This window comes from Triturus cristatus, chromosome 5_1 (assembly GCF_964204655.1).
Source record: "Triturus cristatus chromosome 5_1, aTriCri1.1, whole genome shotgun sequence".
Taxonomy (NCBI): domain Eukaryota; kingdom Metazoa; phylum Chordata; class Amphibia; order Caudata; family Salamandridae; genus Triturus; species Triturus cristatus.
Genome location: NC_140587.1, coordinates 463748472 through 463770419, shown reverse-complemented (window position 1 = coordinate 463770419; position 21948 = coordinate 463748472). Strand labels below are relative to the sequence as shown.

The 21948-nt window shown below is 44.7% G+C and overlaps 1 protein-coding gene across 1 annotated transcript in view; it reads right to left on the bottom strand.

Annotated features, from left to right (window-relative positions):
- Positions 1–21948, bottom strand: part of OTUD6B (OTU deubiquitinase 6B) — a 226262-nt gene that overhangs the window by 150661 nt on the left and 53653 nt on the right. The window contains exon 3 of the mRNA XM_085605301.1: positions 1833–1928. Within this exon, the coding sequence (XP_085461427.1) occupies positions 1833–1928 (96 nt within the window). The remainder of the gene's footprint in view (positions 1–1832; positions 1929–21948) is intronic.

Genomic DNA, 21948 nt, shown 5'->3' with positions numbered 1-21948 from the left:
CCTTGCGCTAGTCAATATTATGTTAATATTAATATACCCTGTTTTTATAAGTAAAGCTTTGTACCTACAGATTGTCATTTTATGGCACTGTGAATGACAGTTTTACTCAACCCATTGCTGCTCGTTCAATTGACCTCAGAAGAATAAAAGAGTGAGTCGGTCCTGCTAGGATTAGGATTCAAACATGTGATGTGCCCCGAGTGCCCTTAGGTGATTACACACATCAGGTGCGACATGGCAAATTTAAAGCATTTGTAACGTAGTTTCAGGCTCCTGATACTGAACCAAAATGTCCTTGATGACACTGTTTTGTCTGCTAACATTATGAAAGTGACGGAAACAAACGAGGTTCGCTTCAAGCTAAGTTTTACTCCCGGGCATGAAAGGTAAACCGATTTCATACCATCACTGCTGTGTTTACATAGGGGCAAAATATAGGGTTAGATATGTAGCTGTTAAACGCTTTATTTTCAGCATTTTGATTTTCCACCATCCTGTTTAAAAGCGTTTGTCAGCACCGCCGCCTACCAGCAGCACCAGAGCAGTGTGCGCTTTAGAGGTTGCCTTAAATGCAATCCCATGTCACACACACATGGACTTCTTTGAAGCCTTCAGCTTTCCCGATCTTTCTCCATTTCTCTTTGCACCGGTCTGTAGAAGTCTCATTGTCTCTGCCCTTGTCTCTCCTTCCACTTCTTTTTATTCTGTGCGTATCTCTCCTTGCATTTCAGTCTCTCTTAATCTCAATGCCAGTTTCTTTTTCTCTCCCCTGCTTCCTTTCTTTTTTCATCTCTGTTTATCTTTATTCCTCCTATTTCTCCCTCTCTGTGCCATTGTCCTTTTCTTTCTTTGCCAGTCTTTTTACTGTGTCTCTCCTACTCTCTCTGTATGTTTCAGCCTTTGGACATTTTTGTTTTCTTAACTTCTCTTTTTCATCATATCTTTATTGTGCTGTTTCCATTTCCCCCTCTATTTCCTTTTCACCTCAGTTGTCCCCTTTCCTCAGATTCATTCCATCTCTGTTTCATTTTCCTCCTTTCTCTAGCATCCCTTCTCTTTCTAGATTATTTCCTCCTTCATTTCTTTGGTAGGTAAAAGACATTGTTATTTACAACGCCAATACCTCTAACTCTCACAAATGCGAGACCAATTTGCATTGCAAATGCTTGTTTTAGATTGGTGATGGACAGGCAGCTTTCCAAACAATAACGTTTTGCAAAAACCACTACAAAACAAAACTTGCCAAAAGGATGGCATACTACCCTACACCTCTTGGCTTTGCCAATGCTTTCTCATCATGGCACAACTCACTGCTGCAGACCAGGTCCTTCCTTTGTGTCGACTACTTGACACTCAATTCATGGAAGACTAATACAGAATTTCAAGGTTGATAGAAGGTCTGGGGGATCAGTCTTGGAAACGTTTACTGGACTAGCAATTTCCATATACTAGACAGCAAATAGAGCTTGAATGTATTCATCGCAAATGTTCCTGCTCTTTGTGCCCAATGTATTATGGGCTTCTCCGGCACAACATTTTGTAAGTGCCACTTCAACAGCAATCCATTCTCCACCTAATCTGAAATATATTTTCTGTCCAGAAAAAGTGCCCCCTCTATGTAAACAAAAACCAAGAATATGCCTGGGATAATGGCAAATGAATTGTTTGTTACCAGTGTTGGGACAAAGAAGAACAGTGTTAGAAGATGAAAATTACAGGAGAATTTTTTTTTTTAACTTTTGTACTCATTTGTGTTTCAAAACAGCAATCATTGACAAAACTGATCTTGCATTGGTCGGAATCTAAAACGGTTTCAAAACTTATTTGCATACCCGCCTCTTCTGTGCTTTGGTTACTCGTGGCTGTGTAGTTGTTAATCCTGAAGCATCAAGATCCAAATTTTCAATACCATTGGCTGCAGACTCCACCTAAGTAATGAAAATAAAATTAGGAAATTATGGAACCCAACGCTTTTGTGAATCCAAATAACTAGTTACGGATGGAAAAATGTCTGAATAAAATTATTCCTTGACATCATCAATTTATTACATGATTTTATGTTGAAAAACTAAAGATAAAAATAATGGTAGAAAGACGCTTCAATAAACGGGCAAATAACTCCATCCTTACTGACTATGTATGAAGAGGCCCTAGCCAAAGGCTCTCCATCCTACAACCGAAGAGGTTCAACAATTCCAGTAATCCGTAAACCTCAGAAGCTTCAGACTGACTGTTTGTCATATAGACCTATCTCATTAATCCATATTGAAAGAACACTACTGGCTAAAATACTCACCAACAGATTGCTTGCTGTAAACCGCACTCTCACACAGAGACCAAAATGGCTTCACGCCTGAGCAGAATGCACATTGCTATGGCTTTTGCCAGCATACTAGCTAGCTGGTTTGGAGTCCTTGGTCGAACCCAGGGCTTTGGTCCTTGCCTTTGAAGCAATTCATTAACCATTCAAATGTCATGTACTTTCCCGGATGAACTCGGTTTCCCCTCTTTAAGAAATATATCATGGGGTACCCACCACATGGACAGAATACCACTATATTTCTAGAACGCTGTAAACTCCATGCAAAGACTGATGCACATGTTTTAGATTTAGGGCGATGCCTCTGGCCTAAAGGTCAAATGGTAGAAATCAACCCATGTCCTGCTCACAGGTGTCTAAGCTAAAGTCCTAGCCACTGTCAATTTTCCATGGGCATTTGACCACTTGAGTATTTGAGCATGTTCATACTACGAAATGGACAGATGGATTGGGACTGAAATATTGCTTCATCATTTCAGCTCATTTCAACTTATAATAGCAAGCAGAAGCGCACTATACAAGATGATTCCTAACCCTCACCTCTTTTATATGCTGAAAAAAGTGTTTCCTAATGACATCCCACCAGGCTCCCTCCAGCCTCTGTTGGTGCTCTGCGGGGGTTTTTCAGTGGGCTGGCCAGAATATCATTCCAAAAATTTGTCATCAGCATACAAAGGGTGGATTAGGCCTTGTGGGTGCCAGACTTTATTACTGGGCACCAAAATAATATCTATAATTGACTGGCTCTTTGCAGACCGAGATGACCTCTTCATCAGATTTGAGCTGGACTTTCTGGGTAAGTATGTAGTGCTGAATTTACTGTATAGTTTTGTGGTGCAACAGGCCCTACTGCCCTAAAACCCCACAAAAACATTTCTAGCATGCCTGCACCAAGCACTCAAATGGATACTGTTAGAAATTGTATTTCTGGTTGGCTAGGGCAAGCGCCTAAGCCAGGCAGAAACCACCACTCTAGTCAGAGCAAGGGAGTTACACACTGAAGATAATCCCTGCTCACCTTGGGTAGCTTGGCACGAGCAGTCAGGCTTAACCCAGAGGCAATGTGTAAAGGGTTTGCGTAACACACACACACACACACAGCAGCAACACACTAGGCACACTACAAAAGAAACTCCAAACAAGGTTATATAAAAAATAGCCTTTGTATTATCCAAAACACATTAGAATCATAATCACACATATACACTGTGCAAACTGGCAATATTCACAGGGGATAACATACATGACAGGGCCAATCGGGACACTGTCAGAACCACCACAAAGCACAAGTAGTAAATAACACAACCAGTAACTACTGGTACAATAAGGACCTCAGCATTATATCACATTAGCATTAGGCATCATCATCAGCATAAATCACATTACTGAAGTGCACCGTTGTAACACTCGCAGGTGCATACATCACCTTTGGCATAACTGCATTATGCCTTCCTTTAGGGCCTTGCACCCAACCGGTACACACAAGTACCCAAAATGACCCCAGGCCAACTGGCCTTCTCTGGGGCTCAAATGCCCTCTGTCCCGAAATGTCAGGGCTTTAGCTGGGGCCTTCCACTGGCCCCCGGGTTGGCAATGCATCAAAGACAATGTGCACCACAAGTTGGAGGGGGGGGCGGAGGGGGGGGGGGGGGGGTGGAGGGGGGGAATGCAACTTGCCCCTCCTTCATCAAGAGAAGAAAAGGGCCCCAGTGTTGCAGCTGCCCGCGGTGCAGCTGAGGAATTTAGACAGGGCACCGCTGTGCCTCTTAGGTCCCATCTCAAGGGGCCAAAATTGCCCCAACGTTGCAGCGGCCCGCTCTCCTGCGGGGCCACTGAGGGAAACGGGCATTGGCACCAACAATGCCACTGAAGCCCCACTCCGGGACTTCTAAAACAAAAATTGTCCACAAGGTAATCGGCACCGGCACCATGGTGCCTCAGGGATCGCCAACACTGTTCACTGTGAGCCCCACTCACCGGGGCTCTTCGTGACTCCTCCGGTCCAGGAGAACTCCCAACTGCGGATCGGTACGGAGAGCCCTCGCGGCTCCGGTCAAGCCCCTCCTCTCGGGGCTCGACCCCTTCAACCTCACACACGGGCTCTCACGGCAGTCTAGGCCACAAAGGCAGAGTGGGCTCCCGCCGGTCTCAGGCCCCCACGGAGTGAAGTCTTAGTTTTCTTCCTCTTCGTGTGCACCAGCGCAGGGTAGGCTCCCGCATGGATCTCCGCTTGCTCTCCCGGTCATGGAGGCGAGGTAGGCTCCCGCCTTCCTTCAGGCAAAAGCTCCACCCCCAGCCAGGCAACCTCTGCCTGACTTCCAGCCTAGGTTGCAGTGGTAAACAACACGAGCCCACGCTAGGTGTCTTGTCTCGGCATCAATGCGGGTAGGCTCCTTCCCAAAGTGGCATAACTGCGGGGTAGGCTCCCGCTTCACTCTGATGCCATGTGGGGGAATCCCCATGACAGGATTCCCTCGGGACACTCCTGCAGCTCAGCTCTGCAGAGCATAAACTCTCCTCTCGTCCTGGAGCAGCGCAGCAGGGGCCAAAAATGCAGCGCTCACGAGGCGCTACAAGCCAAGAGTTCAGAGGGGTAAAGCTGGGCCCAGGCAGGCCAGCACACAGGGCCCTCCAGCAGGGAGGCAGTCCCTCGTGGCGGTTCCTCCTGGGGCCCAGCAGCAGCAAGTCCCAAAGTCACAAGGAAGCACCTTCACATGGGGTCACAGCCCCAAGATTTATACTGCATTCTTCCTTTGTTCTGCCCTTGGCAGAGGGCTTTGGGAATCAGTCTCAACTGGTTCTGGGGGGTAGTGGAGCACTTTGTTTACTGGGCTCCTCTTCTTGTCAGGAGGTGGCTTTGTCATCAGACACCACAGGGGGCGGAGCCAGCATTCACCCAGGTAGGCACAGACCTATTCAGGGTCAGGGGACTACTCCTCCCACTACTCCAAATTCAGATCTCCTATTCAGTCTAGCGCAGACTCACCCTGCCCTCCCTGGAGCCACCCACACCTCACCAGCCCCTGTTACTCCAAAGCCAGACAGGCAATACACATTAGGCAGGCAGACACATTGCACACAGAAAGGCCAACTTCTAAAAGTGGCATTTCTAAAATAGTGATAATAAATCTGCGCACACCAGTGCGTAGCATTTATTATTACTATTCCAAACATCCCAAACTTGACCACACTGCTCCCCTCATATCAGGAATTACCACTGAAACACTTATCAGGGAATCCCCAATGCATTCCTATGAGAGGGCAGCCTCACAGCAGTAAGAAACCAAAGTGGCTGTTTGTCACTACCAGAACATGTCACGAACTTAAGGTACATGTCCTACCTTACACCTACAATGCACCCTGCCCATAGGGCTAGCTAGGGCCTACCGTAAGGGTGACTGACATGCAGTAAGAAACATTGACATAGCCAATAGGTCTCGCCTGTTTGCAAAAGGAGTAGCTTTCAATAGTGCAGCGGGTGCAGTGGCACCGGTACCAAGCAGACCACGGTCCCACTTTAATCCCTATTAGTGGCTGGGATTTTACTATCAAACCAAAGGATGGAGGGTTGGTGTGGGGTACTTCTCACTTGCTGCGCCACTGTGTGTCCGCTGCACAGTGGGAGGAAGCGTGCTGTCACAAGAACTCGCGCTTTTTCCTGCCAATTGTTAATACGGAAATAATGCGCATCAAAATGGGGTGTAATGAATGAAGAGGAAACAGCTAAAGCAGAGCAGAGGAAAGTGAGAAGCTGAACGTGGATTTGTTGCATTGTTATGTTGTGCTGTAAGCTGTCAGGCAGAAATGCGATTGCGAGGGGAGAGCGACGGTGGCGATTACAGAGCCCTGCTTCCAAGGTTTGTGATTAAAGCAGCATGTTAATGTAAGCTTATAGAAACCAGGTGAGCTCCATCCCTGCCCTGATTAACGCAAATGCTGCGAATATCTGTAACTCGGGTAAAAGCAGTGAGTTTCTTTATGCTGAGATGTCGGCGCGTTCTGGCATTTTTCTGCAACTATGTTATGAAATTAATGTGTAAACAATACGGTCAGGCGGTATTGGTTTGGAGAGGGATTCCCAGTCCTCGTGTTGATTTTTCTCATAAATAAAATTTTGCCTGAGGACATTTCGGGACACATCATTCTCGTGGAGATGGGCGTGGCAATGCACAACACTTGCACGAATGGCTCAGCGAATGAATGCCGCCTTGTGCACCATTTATTCCACTGCGTGAAGTTAATCTCGATAGAGCTTTCTGACAGTCCTAACTGAAACGGCCTAACCCCTCCTTGACTCGTTTTATTATGATCGCCACCGGTAACGGGGTTAATGCACCGGTTTAGGAGTTTGTGACGCGCCTAAATAGTTTCACAGGGACATACTGTGTGATATCAGACAAATTAACTGAACTGACAGATGTCTAACCGAGAAGGAGGGAGCAAAAGGAGTCATGGGGCATTCAGGAAATCGAAAACAAGAAAAAAAAAACAGATGGCCCTTGCACGCGCCACAATGTGGATGCCGCCACACGCACGAGCGTACAAAAAGATCAGACCAATTTCTAAAGGTCATCTCATAGTGCAGCGCATGCGCTGCACTAGGCTCGACCTAAAAAGGGGGGCCACAGACGTGGCACACACTTTAGGTGTCACGACACAGCAGCAGTGAAACTGCCTACGCAGGCCCTGCAATGGCAGAGGCTTGAGACAGGTTTGAAAGGCTACTTTGGTGGGTGGCGCAAGCAGCGCTGCAAGCCCACCAGTAGCATTTAATTTACTGGCCCGATGAGATACAGCATTACTGGGGACTGACAGGTAAATTAAATACGCTAACCAGGTGTAGACCAATCTTGCCATGTTTATCACAGAGAGCACACGCACTTTACACTGGACAGCAGTGCTAAAGTGCCCAGTCATAAAACCACCAACACCATGTCAGAACAAGCATTTACAATGCAATGGGTCTCGAAGTGACATTATTTAAAGCTTTTAGCATTGTAAATTATATTGTTTTTTATATATTTTGTTTTTCTAAAAAGTATATGTAGCATCGCGCTACAAGTAATCACACACACTACTGGTGGTTGTAACTGGAGCTTTATTCTATACATCTAGCCTCGGCCCTGTCCCTAATCCAACTGCCCTCATCCTGTGTTGACTCCTCCTCTTCCCTTTACCCCAATCGCTCCGCCCCCCCAACTACTAGGCTGCTAACTGCATTACATCTCCCCTCTTCTTAATAAAACAAACAACAGTGCTTCAGTCCATCTCTTCAATGAGTCTCTTTGGTGGCTGGATATCACGACGTGGCCGCAATGACATGTTCCCGGTGGACACATTCGGCCTGGGCTCACTCTGCTGACCTCTTCCTTCTGTGGCACCAGGGTCAGGCTCTTCAAGTGCGGGGGTGCCTGTAGGGCTCATCCCAGGTCCCTGTATGTCTCGCGGACACCTCTTGAAGTGGGAGATGTTCCTGGTGATTCTGCGTTGTTCAGATTCCGCTGTCAACATGGTGCCCTTCTGTTGGGTCACTAACAGTGGCTCGTCCCGGAATCGGGAATCAGTCTTTCTCTGCTGCTCCTGTTTGATGAAGACGTGATCCCCTTCATGCAAGGATGGAGACCTCGCTCTCCTTTTGGCATCAGCATACAATTTCATTCTGTCTTTGTTATGCCTGTCAGTCACAGCCATTTCCTGGTGAATGTCGTTTGGCGATAACGCTTGCAAGGCACCTTCCCATGTTGGGATGCGATTTCTCATTGGCCGCCCTAGCATGAGCGTTGCAGGGCATTGTCCGGTGGTTGAGTGGGGAGTTGTCCTGTAGGCTCTGAGAACTTTATTCAGAGCTGCCTGTAGTTCTTTCTTCTCAGCAGTGGCGTGCTGAAATGTCTTTTTGATCGTAGCCATAAATCTTTCGATGGTGCCATTTGCTTGTGGCCAGAGTGGTGTAACTTTTCTGTGCTTGAAGTCCATGTGTCTCGCAAAGGCACTGAATTCGTGTCCATTGAATGGAGGCCCATTGTCCGTTTTGACTTCTTTGGGGACACCCCATGTTGCAAATACCTCATCCAGCACCTTGATAGTGCAGGAGGCACTTGTAGACGATATTATTTGTGCGATGGGAAATCGTGAATATTCGTCAATTATGGCAACCACATATTTCCCAGACTGCAGCGGTCCATAGAAGTCCATGGCAATTTCTTGCCACACTCCACTAGGTAGGGTGGTCATTTGTAGTGGTGCCGGTGGGTTGCTTTTGCTGGTCAACTGACAGAGGTGGCACTCCTTCAGTGTAGACTCCACCATTTGGTCCAGAAAGGGGAACCAGACGCGTTCCCGTAGAGCTCGCTTCGTAGATACTGCTCCTCTGTGGCCTTCATGGGCCAGATTGATAACTCCCTGCCGTAGTTGACTGGGGATGACAAGTCGTTGACCTCTTAGGATGACTCCATCAGTGGTGACCGACAGTTCATCGCAGACGTGCCGGAATGCTTGTATCTCTTTCCGGATTGTAGGGTCTGTGTCTTCTTCTTGCGGGTTATATCTCCATCTATTAGTGTGGATCCGGTGAAGTACCATTTGCAAGATAGTGTCTTGAGCGGTGACCTCCCGAATGACGTCCATAGGAATGTCAGGTGGCAATGCTTGGTCAGCCACGAAGTGGATATACTCCTCAGCGATCGATGGTTTGGAGTCTGAAGACGGCCGAGGGTGGCGGGACCTGAAGTCAGCCGGGTTCTCCGCCTTCCCCGGTTTGTGAAGAATAGTAAACGTGTACTCCTGAAGTCTGAGACCCCATCTCTCGATTCTCGGAGGCATCTTGGACGTCGGGTTGCCGTAGATAGTGACCAACGCCTGGTGATCAGTGATCAGGGTAAAGTGCTTGCCATATACGAAGACATGAAAGTGTTCGCATGCCCAGCCTACAGCAAGACTTTCCTTCTCAGGCTGCGAGTACTTCTTCTCAGGGTCAGACAGGCTGCGGCTGGCATAGGCAACGATCCGCCTCTGATCAGAGTCATTCTCATATTGAGCCAAGATGGCCCCCAATCCAACGGGGCTAGCGTCGACGGTGATCTCAGTCTTCCGTCGAGGGTTGAAGTATGAGAGACTGTCGGCCGACTCTACAGCGCGCTTGATGTCATTGAACGCCCGTTCACACTCAGGGGTCCAGTCAAACGGTTGACCAAGCTTGGTGAGAATCCGAAGGGGGTGACTGATGGTCGCATAGTCACGGATGTAGCGGGCACAGTAGCTGGCCATCCCTAAGAAGGACCTCAAGTCATTTACATCCTGCGGGCTCTTGGTGTTATTCAGGGTCGCGATCTTCTCCGGGTCCGGTTTCATGCCCTCGTCAGAGAAAATGTGGCCAAAGAATTTCAAAGTGGCCTGGTGAAACTCACATTTCTCCTTGTTCAGCGTCAAGTTCGCATCCAACAGGGCATGGCAAACGCGATCAAGAGCGATGTCATGCTCACGAACATCCGACCCATAGACCAGGATGTCATCGCTATAAGGTGTTGGGGATGTGTTGAATGATTTGACGGATTGCCTCCTGAAAGATTTCCGCGGCCGACGAAACACCAAAGCTCAGCCGCTTGTACCTAAAAAGTCCTAGGTGAGTTGCAAACGTGGTGATGTAGCGAGATCTGGCGTCTAATTCTAGCTGGTGATAACCTTTGTTCAGGTCTAGCTTTGAGAAGACCCTTGCCCCATTCAGTGCAGCAATCATATCGCTAAGATGCGGTCCAGGGTGTCGCTCCCTTTCAATTGCGGTGTTGGGTAGGCGCATGTCAACGCACAGTCTCACCTTGTTGGGGGTCCCTTTTTTAGGAACGATGACCACCGGCGACACCCAAGGGGTCGGGCCATCCGTGCGCTCAATGATGTCTGCGGATAGGAGTTCCTGAAGTTCGTCCTCGACGGCACTCTGAAGATGGAATGGAACACGTCGTGGGTGCTGCGCAACGGGTTTGATCCGTTCGTTAATGTGCAGCCAAATTTGACAACCTTTCAGCTTGCCTAAGCCTTGAAATAATTTGGGAAACTTGCTGACACAGTTCTGATTATCGTTGACTTTGAATAATATTTCCACCAGACGAAGACGCTCAGCCGTGGGGAGGCTAAGTAGGCAGTCGGCTTCAGGCCCTTTGATGACATGTATGACCGCCTGTATGGTGATGTTGTCATGGGTGAGTGTTGTGTGGAATTTACCCAGGCAGGGGAGTGGTTTTTTGGACATCCACGTGAAGACGCGGACCGGTGCAAAAGTTAGTGGGGGTTTCGGGACCATTTTCTCGTCTTCCGTGACTGGAATATAATTCAGCGAGGCTCCGCTGTCCATTACAAATTTGGTGTCGTGATTCCCTACTCTAATGTCTAGGCGTGGATACTTTTTCAGTTGATCAGGGTCCGCAATCATGTTCAAGTATTCCACAGTGTAGGTCGAGTCTTTGGAGGACGATGATCTTGAGTCCCGAGATGGGGATCTGCGTTCCCATCGTGACCCGTGTGATTCCCGGCTGGAATGTGATGAGCCTGGGGACCGCCTGGGCTCTCCTTGAACAGCTCGTATGTGATGTTTCCTTGTGTCAGAGCGGGACGATCTCGTTGTCTCACCTCGCCTTTCTTTGTGATAGTCCCCGCACATGGCTTCGAAGTGGTTGGATCGCCCACATTTCCTGCATCGCTGACCCATGGCCGGACAGGTGTCTATATGAGGATAGTCATAACCACACCGATAACATCGGTTAGTCCTTTCTGGCTTTCGGTCCCTTCGCCCCGTTTCTCTTCTCCTGTACTCCGGGCGTCGTTGGTGAGACGACGGTCTCTGTCTCCATTTATTCTCCCGCGAATACTTCCTTCTGCTACGAGGTCGTTCTTGAACACGGTGTGCTTGCTCCTGACGGCCGTTGTGTCCTGTTTCGATGGTGGCGGCGTGTTCTTCTGTTTGCTCGTATATACGAGTAATTTCTTCGATCTCTTCCAATTCGTGGGGTTTCCTCAGTAGCCGTCTCCTGAGTGTTTCTGAGTGACAGCCGTCTATGATTTGCGATTTGATGGCAGCGTCAGGCGAGAAGGTTTCAAACTCAGTGTCTCGACAGCCGTCGTAACCGGGTGATGAATGCGCTCATTGCTTCCTCTTTTCCTTGACGCGCTTGGTGGAAAGTGTAGCGCTCTTAGTCCACGTTTCTTTTATGGAGAAACTTTTCGTTCAGTGCCTCACGCACCTTGTTATATGTTCCAGTATCCGCAGGCGAAAAATCCTTGATAATTTTGCTTATTTCCCGTCCTGCTAGGTTGCGGAGGGCAATCAACTTTTCTTTGTCTTCCGTCACTTTAGATCCCTCGATATAGTCTTCGAAATCTTCCAACCATTCTTGCCACTTGGGGCCCATACTCCCTCCCGTGGTCACGGTCAGAGGTTCAGGAGCTCGCAGGTGTGATCCTCCCGCGACGAGGGGCTTCCGCTGTGGCGAGACGTTGGGGGTCACCATGGTGTTGTTGTTCACTGTTCACCCTTTTGTTGGTGCCTGTTTCTTTATGTCTTCTCACTGCTGCTTGCTTGTTCACAGTCGACAATGCTCGTTTACTTCTTCTCGCCAGTGTTTTATTCTTTGCTTTTGTTAATGCTTGTTTATTTCCATTCGCCAATGTTTGTTTACTTGCTCGTCAGTGCTTGTTTATTTTCCTTTTCGCCAATGCTTGTTTATTTGCTCTTGTCAATGCTTGCTTATTTCTTCTCGCCAATGCTTGTTTACTTGCTCTTGTCAATGCTTGTTTATTTCTTCTTTCCAGCCAATGCTTGTTTATTTGCTCTTGCCAATGCTTGTTTACTTGCTCTTGTCAGTGCTTGTCTGTTACTGTATGCCTGACTTCAAAATGGCCGCTCTACAACAATCAAGGGGTCTGTCTTGAAAAGTGCCCGACTCCAAGATGGCCGCTGTCACTACATGCACACGAGGCTTGTTCTCATGGCTCACTCGGTCCTCTTTTCACTCCGGACTCACCGGCAGGCAGCTTCAGAGGCAGCACACATCAGGACCTGCATCTCCCCACCGGCGGCTACTATCAGGTGAGGTTGGGGTGGGCTCCCGCCTTATTCTGCAGATTCCCGCGTTCCTTCGGGCAACAACGTGCCAAGACTCACTCATCTGGTGTGAGATCTTCCGACGTCGACGGGCACTCAAGCCCGGACTTCACGGTGCTCGGCGGCGCTCGCCAGCGGGCCTTCAGGGACAGCGTCCCCTACACTGGGCACTTCTCTGTCGCTCTCGGGGTGCAAGGCAGGGTCGGGGTGGGCTCCCGACTTCTGCGCTTATCAGCCTCCCTCAAAGCACACGCTTCTGGTGTGAGTCACGCTTCGGCGCGATCGCAGCGTTCTCCTCGACGTTGCCTGGGACAGGGTGTCCTCATGGGGTTCTTATGAGCGGTGGGGCTCGGTCATCCCACCCTCGTCGCCAGTTGTAGCATTGCGCTACAAGTAATCACACACACTACTGGTGGTTGTAACTGGAGCTTTATTCTATACATCTAGCCTCGGCCCTGTCCCTACTCTAACTGCCCTCATCCTGTGTCGACTCCTCCTCTTCCCTTTACCCCACTCGCTCCGCCCCCCAACTACTATGCTGCTAACTTCATTACATCATACAGTATATATTATCAATTATGCACCATTAGTCTGGAGAGGACACCCCACAGTCTGCCGGAATACCCCTGTCCTCCCCGTGATGCAGGCAGCATTGTGGCGCTTTAGGTAAAACACACTTCTAAAAACATGATATCACGCACGGCTTTAAGTGGGCTCTCCATTTTCGTCCTCAGTCTGAGAATAGAAAAAAAATCTCAACTCTGCAGCAGTTCACGATTTCTGATGTAAGTTTTATTTTTTTGCAGTTTTGTATTGCTAAACTGGAACTGCTTTACATAAGCACCAACAACATCATCATTAAATTTTTTTGTAGGCACGGAGGATTAAGTGATTTGCCCAGAAATACAGGATATGAAGCCCATGCTAAAACTGAAACCTGCTTCTTGAGCACCAAATTTGGCAGCTGTAGTCTTTACGCCACAAACTCGGGGTGCGGGAGGTCCTTTCATTGAAAAACGAAATATGAGCCACACAACACGTTTTTAGAAAGCCCCTGTGCACAAGCACGCCTGGGTTTGTGCCCCCTGCGATACAGGACACGAGCTGGTTGTTTTTATTTTTACAAAGGTTTTTGTGCACTAACTGCTCCGGGCTGAGGCGATTCTGTGTTCTAGTTGCCGTTTGTTTTGCTCTCCAGCCCACAAAGCTTTTGGGCCTCGGAGCCGATACAGTTATACTCTTATTTGAGCGTTTTTAAACGTGTTGGGCATATTCCTGATGTACAGCCAGTCATTAAGCAGGGCCGCTAAAGTTGGAATTATCATTCATGGCAGCGTTATTACCCGAGCTGATGCACATCTAGCGCCTCGTGCAGCCCACAGAGCTACGCTATTGTGCGTTCTCGTTAGTATTATGTAGCATGTTCTTAAGAATTGGGCCATGCTCCAGATTGTGACTGATCTCAAGACCGAGTTCACAAAGCTTAGGGCGCACATCCAGCTACTAATAACCTATTTCTAAACAATTATTCCTCATCTACAGCAAATTGGTCCCATTAAAGTCTCAACTTAAAACTCCCCTGAACTTTGAAAATTCAGTCTCTATAGCGAATCAGTGTCTTCTACCTTCAGTACCAACTACTGCTTTGTTGCAAAGGGGAGTTCCCAAAAAAGTGGGAAGGCTTGATCATGCACAGAACTTCCTCCCTTACTTTGCATAAACAATCCTATCCATCCTGTAAGGGGAACAGACACATTTATTTCGCCCGCCTAGTTCAGTTGCCCAGGCAATCTCCACCAATGAGTTTACCCCCAAGCAATGCTCCAGCTCCCTGTCTTCATTTAACAAAGCTTCTAATAAAGCCCCGCTGCTCTGTGGTAATGGCTCGAGTTGGGTTATATACAGGCACAATATGCCCAGACTCCCTCGAGGTACAAGAGAAGACGGTGATTCACTGATCAATACAGTGACTCAATGGATTCGGAACATTCACAAATGTTCTTCAATAATCCACTCAAGTATAGTGAGTGCCACTCGCTGCAGAGTACTCAGTAATGAATTATACTATGTCGAAGTTTTGCTGCCCTCCCGGGAAATGGTTGACGAGCTAACTGCTTTGGAGGTCCGGTTTTCCTCTCCAGTGTTTATCAATATCTGTTTAAAGTATAACTCACTTCTGGCAAAGATCAATATTCACCAGGTGGCGCAAAACACCACCCCAAATCCTTCAGAGGCATTGCACCAGGCTGTGGAAAGAGAGGTCTGACTTTGCATGTGTGAACTTATTTAACCTATTCCGCTGCCCTCTAAGATACCCAATGATGGATGAGTGGAACTTAGAACATTTCTGGGTTTAAATCCGACTCCCATATCCGACTTGGGGGAGTTTTGATGATTCCTTTGATATTGGTGTATTTCAAGAATACCGAAGTGTGGAGCCGGTTCATATGTTGGGCTTCGCAAACTTTTGCTGTGAACTAATTTCATAGAGAAGAGAATGGCCCGAAGACGGACTTGTAATATGGGTAAAAACAACATTTAATTGCAGAATCAAGAGGTTTCACGTGAATTCTTCTGAAATACTTGGTTGATTGATTATCTCAGAATATGAGCAGAATGTCTATATTTGTAATGTTTTTAACAGGACCAATGGACAGAATAAGGAACCTAGCATTCTCGCTAGTCTTGAATACTTTATCGATTGTTTATCTCCAAGGGGGCTAGTCATAGTTGCAGGTGACTTTAATGTTATTTTCAAGCCATTTGACAATTCTGATTTGGGTATTACAGAGGAGGAATATGCTGTATGGGGAATTCCGCAATTAGATCTTACACCAGTCCGTTCTATCTACCCAATTATTGGGGCGGACAATGAACCTTGGCCTCAGAGCATGCAATGACAGATCCCCTTCGGACTTAGCAGGTACCCACACCTTTAAGAGGCTCAACTGTGGCCGCATATGGTGTATATGAAGATCTTGGCACGAAATTATAGTGCTCAAAGCGCATTACAATTAATAATGAAAGGGTACCTGTCAACAAAATGCAATGTTCAGAACTCTAGGTTTCCAGGGAAACTGAACCTTTCAAATAACAAGCAGGGCCTAAAGTGGTCCTTTGCATCAGGTCAGCCCAGTCCATTTGCTCAAATTAATAACAAAGTGGTAGAAACCATTGAGAGCATGAGCCACATTGGGTCTCTTGGGGAAAGTGCAAACCCTTTACTCAAGTATCACGGTGACCTGTTTAATCATTTGTGTGAATTGTTTACTAGGGAGTGCAAAACTTAATCTAAAAAGAGATCAAAACATTCATGGTACAACAGGTAGTGCAGATTTGCCAAGGCAGCTTTAATTCAATCTATCAAAGGCAATGATCATGAGCAAATCATACTGGCTAAAAGAAATTACAAGGATGGGCTGCATAAAGCTAGATTAAATTGGGAGGAGGAAGTATGGAGTATTTTGGTAAACAATGCGAGAGCAGGTGATAAGTCATTCTGGAATACACTTGCCCATGGAGGTCAACATGTAACATCTCAGGTCTATTTCCATCTTCAGCCTCAGACATGGGTTGAGCATTTTGAAGGATAATACTCAGAAACTGGAGAGTCTCCAGGTGATACACCAAATCTAGAATTGTTAAACCCTATGATTTCTTATGTGCTCCTGTAATAACACTCAAGGAGTCTTTTAAAACCTTGTCTGCTATCGTCCCAAGGATGGGCCCTGGGCCTGATTGAATTCCAGGTGACCTGTTTGCTGCAGAACCATCTATATGTGGCCCATATCTTAATTTGCTCTCAAAATCCATCTTGGAGGATGGGTCTCTTCCTAAATCTTGGCATTATGCTGAGATTATTCCAATCTATAAGAAGGGTAGACGAGAAGAGCCCCACAATTATAGGCCCATTAGCTTGATTAATGGACTACAGAAGCTTATTCTGTCACCAAATCTTGGAGAAACTTACAAATTGGGCTACTGAGAACAGCATCTTATTAGATTTTCAAACAGGTTTCCATACAAGAAAAGCAGAATAGACCAATTTTTTCGCTTCTGTACTATATACTGGAAAAAGGTGATATTGGAAAAGGGATATCTGTACGTGGTTTTTGTTGACTTAAAATCAGCTTTCAACTCAATCACTGGCCACAAGCTTTGGGACGTTTCAGGTTCAATGAGAGTCCCAGACAATATCTTATATGTTTTAAATAAGATTACAAGAAACAAATTATGCCTGTGTTAGTGTGGCAATAGAGATTGTCTGTCTAGCTGTATATTGGCCCCAATCCTCTTTACATTATACATAAATGACTGAGTGCCTTACTCAGACTTCCCTGGCAATAATGCTCCAAATGTAGGTGCTTTTAACATACAGGCACTACTATTTGAGGATGACATGCTTCTCTCTAAAACTCCTGCTGGTTTGCAGGCACTTGTGGATCGCTTTCTAATTTTTTTGTTCTGAGACGGGGATAGAAATTAACATTAAGAAGACAAAATGTATTTCCTTTGACCCTCTTAAATCTGTTTAGAGATGCACCAAGGCACAGAACGGACTGCTTGACTAAGTTCAAGATCTGCTTTACTTTGGAGTCAGATTGACTAATACATTTTCTTGGTTGCTGCAGGTCAATAAGAGCGCATTAAAGCAACAACAGGAATCCAAGGCCATTATGAACTAGTTAATAACACCAAGACTAGAATAATTTCCCCAGCAGTAAAAATATACGGTAAAGCTAAGGTGTCGGCCCTCTATGGTTCAGAGCTGAGGTGTCATGCAAAGGACAAGAGTTTTATAGTGGCTGAAAATAAATGTATTAGGTCCTTATTAAATGTCCCACAGAGCGCCCCTGGCCTACCTAAGCTACTTGATGCAGGCGTGTACCAGATGTCCTCAGTAATCAAACTTAAACCCCTATTGTATTGGCACAGATTGTGGTGCACGGATGAGCTAGCTAGCGCCTCATAGGTTACCACATGGAAATACTGGCCTTGAACGGTCATTTGAAAATTCCCTGGCTAGTATATGTTAAAAGTATGTTATATAGCCTCAATCTTGTCGCTCTCTGGGACTCTCCTGCTGACTGTCTTAGTGTCAAGATCAGTGATCAAAGACAAATTAAATATTCTTTTTCTTTTATGGGATGAGGAAATACTTAGATGTAAGCTGGATAGCTTGACTGACCGATCTTTAGATCACAACGTTATCCCATTATTCAAACCTTTTCTTGATAAGATACTGTGTCCCCTAGCTGAGCAGCTGTACATTAAGTTTAGACATAGGATCCTGCCAATTAATAGCTTCTGCATCCGCTGGGGTGAGAAATATTGCACTAGCACTTTATGTCCATCATGTAGATTGAAGCCTGAAACCTTGCACCACTTTTGTGTAATGCTTTTGCATCAGCTCGCAAGAAGTTGATTAAGCCAGCACACCATCTCTTAAGAATCAAACCATATGAAATTTAACAGAGAATTTTCAGTACTCATGCCGATGAAGCGATCTACAGCAAAGTTGCTACATTTTTATTCTTTGCATGCGTTATACTCTCACAGCTTATATAAAAGGCTTGCGCTTTTTAATGCTGTTTTATTTAGGAAGTATTTTTAATTATAGACACCACTATTATTCTGTTGATTGCATTTTATACCTTTGTTGTTTTGTACAATGTATGTGTTGCACTTGGCCACTTTTGTGATACATCCTAGGTTGATTTGCCGAATCTTCTACAAGTTGAATTCCTGGCTGTTCGACCTATTGCCGAGTCTAATGCGGTTGTGATTAGTATGTGATTTTACTATTTTTGTTTCTATTTATGTATTAATTTTAAGGATTTTGAATCTGAAATAAACAAACATGTTTGAATACAAAAACATCTGGGAGTTGTGGTGGGATTGTGACTAAGGAATGAATCAAAGTGCCGTATAAATTGCTTGTTGATGCGATGCTACAATGTATGATTTATATAACAAGGTCTTTAACCGGTCTGCCTATATTTCCAATGAAGAACATATTTACAATATTTTCTTTTGTCTAATAAACTTAATGAAAAGAGCTGATAAAAAAATCATTATGGCAACAGAATATATGTACTTTCATTATGTTGACTGAATGAGGCAAATATATATTGCAAATTGTCATTACTGCAATGTAACGAACAAGACCATTTTGTATTGAAAAGAACAGCTGATTCGGTCTCTGTTAATACAACCTACGTAAATTTTAAGGAACCTATTTCGATGTTGGTCGGAGTTGCCTCTGACCAACACCGTTTCGGTGAGGGAATCGTCCGACCATAGGTCAGTGGTTCCGCACACCTGATTACCAATGCGACCGCACATGGTGAGCTCGCAAACTCCCATTTCTCTATGGAAGCTGGTGCGGCGGGTGGAAATCGCCTGCAGCACAAGCTCCTATTGAGAAATGGGAGTTTGTGAAAATCCCGGCACCATGTAGCAGGCACCTTACGGGGGTACAAGTTATAAGAAATCAGTCTTTTGATCTGCAAGATGAGCGTTGTATTACATTTTTCATTTATTGAATCATAAACAGCTATTAGCATACAATAAACTATTTCAACATTAATTCACATACAATACACATCTCAATTTAAAGAAAGTTGCTTTTTCCACAGTAAATATAATTTCCAAAATGAATGAATGCAACCCGAAACAGCTCAGAAGATTTCTAAATACACCACAATAAGAATAAATAAAATATTAATTATATCACTGAGCTAAACGAGAGGTAAATTACTAGAGGATATAGAGAGTTGTGTCTGGATTAATATTTGTGTTTAATATATGGGCAACCGATTATTCAGTAGGATTTGAGGGTCAATATAATGATAATTAAGTCGCCAATGCAAGACTGTGGCATGACCTTAATGATATTAGGGTCCAGAAACTTTTGATTAAGCAATTCATATCCCATGCTTTATAGAATTGTTAGTCTCTTTTTATACCGGTTATATTTTGGATTTTGTTAGTATTAATCTCTTTACTACTAAAAGGTTTACATGCACAGAATTCTCAGTAATTCCACAGAACGTTTGGGCAACACTAGGATTGTCTTCAACAGGATTCTAGGCTTTTTGTTAGTTGCTTTAAGCCTAACTGACCTGGTGAGAAAGTAGTACTACATGGAATGATTAGATCATTTGGCAATTTGCGTTTGAGGAGTTGTATTCTCACACTATACCAGAAATGGAAAAATCTATTTTTATATTTTGTAACTCTTAGATTAGCTTTCATCTTTAAATTTTGGTCAACAGATTATGAATGGGATTTGAGGTTAATTAAATATTAATAAAGTCCTCCCGCCGAGGCGAGATAGTAGAGCAACCTCATGGTACCAGGGTTCAGGAATTTTTGATGAGACGATGTGAATCCCTTGTGACATAGATCACATGTTTGTCATTTTTCTTTTTTAACACGGAGAGGAATTGTCATTTATTTTACAGAATGCTTTGAGATTAATAGGATTGAGTGAATACATCTCATCTAAAGTTTGAACAATGTTAATGGGGTAGGTTAATGTCTTCCATTCAATTTGGATAGAAATAACTTTTTTTTTAACTTGATGGAAGCCCTAATTGACTCGAGGAGATGGCACTTTGTCAACATACATAAACTGAAGTTAAATGGGCATTTATGCTATATATGGGGAAAAGGAGATTGGATTGTGAAGCAAGTTAGACACACCCAATGGGTAAACTGCATCTGTGATCTTTTCTCGCTTCCCACGATATATGAAATCCTGATTATTCTGGTTGTTTTGCAGGAGAGAAAGCTTAAGGTAGTCAGACCATGCCAGTTCTCTATTATTGGAATGTTGAGAGCAATACACGTGTTTCTATCTGTATCCAGAAGCCTGAGATTCTGGTAGATATGCGTGAAAGAATGCTTAAAGAAGTCAAACTGCACCATTTGTTCTCCATCTTTGGAATGAATGAGAGCGATACAGGTGTTCCTCTATGTGCGTGGGGGACACTACAAAGTTTTAATAATGTAGTTTTCCATTTAATTAATTTGAATGAACACACGGAGGAAATTTAAGATCAAATTCAGTTCAAAAGATTTCCTTGGCTTGATCTCCTAATCGGATACTCTTCACAGTATACAAAGTGTATAGTAAGTTCTCTTTATTAAAAGCATCTGATGGACACCTAAAATCTAATTAAGTCCGACACCAATGTCTAGTCTTCAGAATCATCACTTAAGATGAGCAAGAAGTCCTCACTTTGTTGTCATTTATGTAATGGTTGAATCTGGCTTTAGATTTATGATTTGCGATAGCTCTGTTATGAAGCCAGGGTTAGTGTACCCGTGTTATTTCATGGTTTCAATTGACAGACTATGATTGAGATTAGAATAATGATGTAGCACATATCTATTGAATATATAAGTATCCTGTGACTCAAGGTTCCAGTGAATGTTAGTTGGCGATTCTATCTTATGTACTTTTTACATTACCACAGTAAATCCAACTTTAGGTGATTATGAAAACCAACTAGGATGGTATCTGTTCTAACCCAGGACTTTTATGCTAGTGTGAAAACATTGTGCAGAGTGTTATATGTGGCTGTAATGCTTATCGGGTGTGGTTATCTTCCAGTCTGTTGGACAGCAGAGGATTGACCCTAAAAAATACAACCTACAACAGCCTAAAATAAGGCAGTATTTTAGCCCCATTATGATTCAGCCTATACATTTCAGATCTTTCAGCAGTGTTACAGCACAATAAGGGGATCCCCCAAAACTATCTAATGCTAAAATCGAATTCTTGGCATATTCTGATGACTTAGTCATACTTTCAATCAAACAGGGTGGCCTCCAAGAACAATTGACCAGAGTACACACCTACAACTTGGACAATACTTGCAGATCAACATTAAAAAAAATAACAAAATGTATGTCATTTGGTTGTCAAAGTCCCTGATACACCTAGTCCATAGGTTTGGTTAAATTTAGCATGCGTCAACCTATATATATTTAGGGGATACATTTGACAATGAACTAAACTGGAACGCCCATTTGGAACATCAGCGTTAGAAATTATGTGGCAATCGCAAGAGTGATAAAAATCTTTGCACTAAAATACGGTGGGGGTTCGGTGGATCCAACCTTAATCGTTGCAAATACTAAATTGGTACCAGTCTGTACATATGGATCAGTTTGTTGGCCTCCGGAAACCATAAGGAAAGTAGAAACACAGTATATGAATGGAATACGGAAGATATTCAACCAAAGGAAAGCAACACCGCCAAGTATGAGAAGATTAGAACTTGGATATGTCGCTCAAAGCCCGGATTACAATTAATCTTATCAACTATTACATAGATAGTAGAGGGGCAAATAATACTGTAAGATTTAACATAAATAAAGGACTGTCAAAACTGAACAGGGTTACATGGGTGGCAGAACATCACATTAAGGACAACTTGGCCAAGTACAATTTCCGACCATAAATCATTTGTATAAAATGACCAAAGTTACACAGAAGCCACTGTTATGACAGGAAACCAGAATGGCA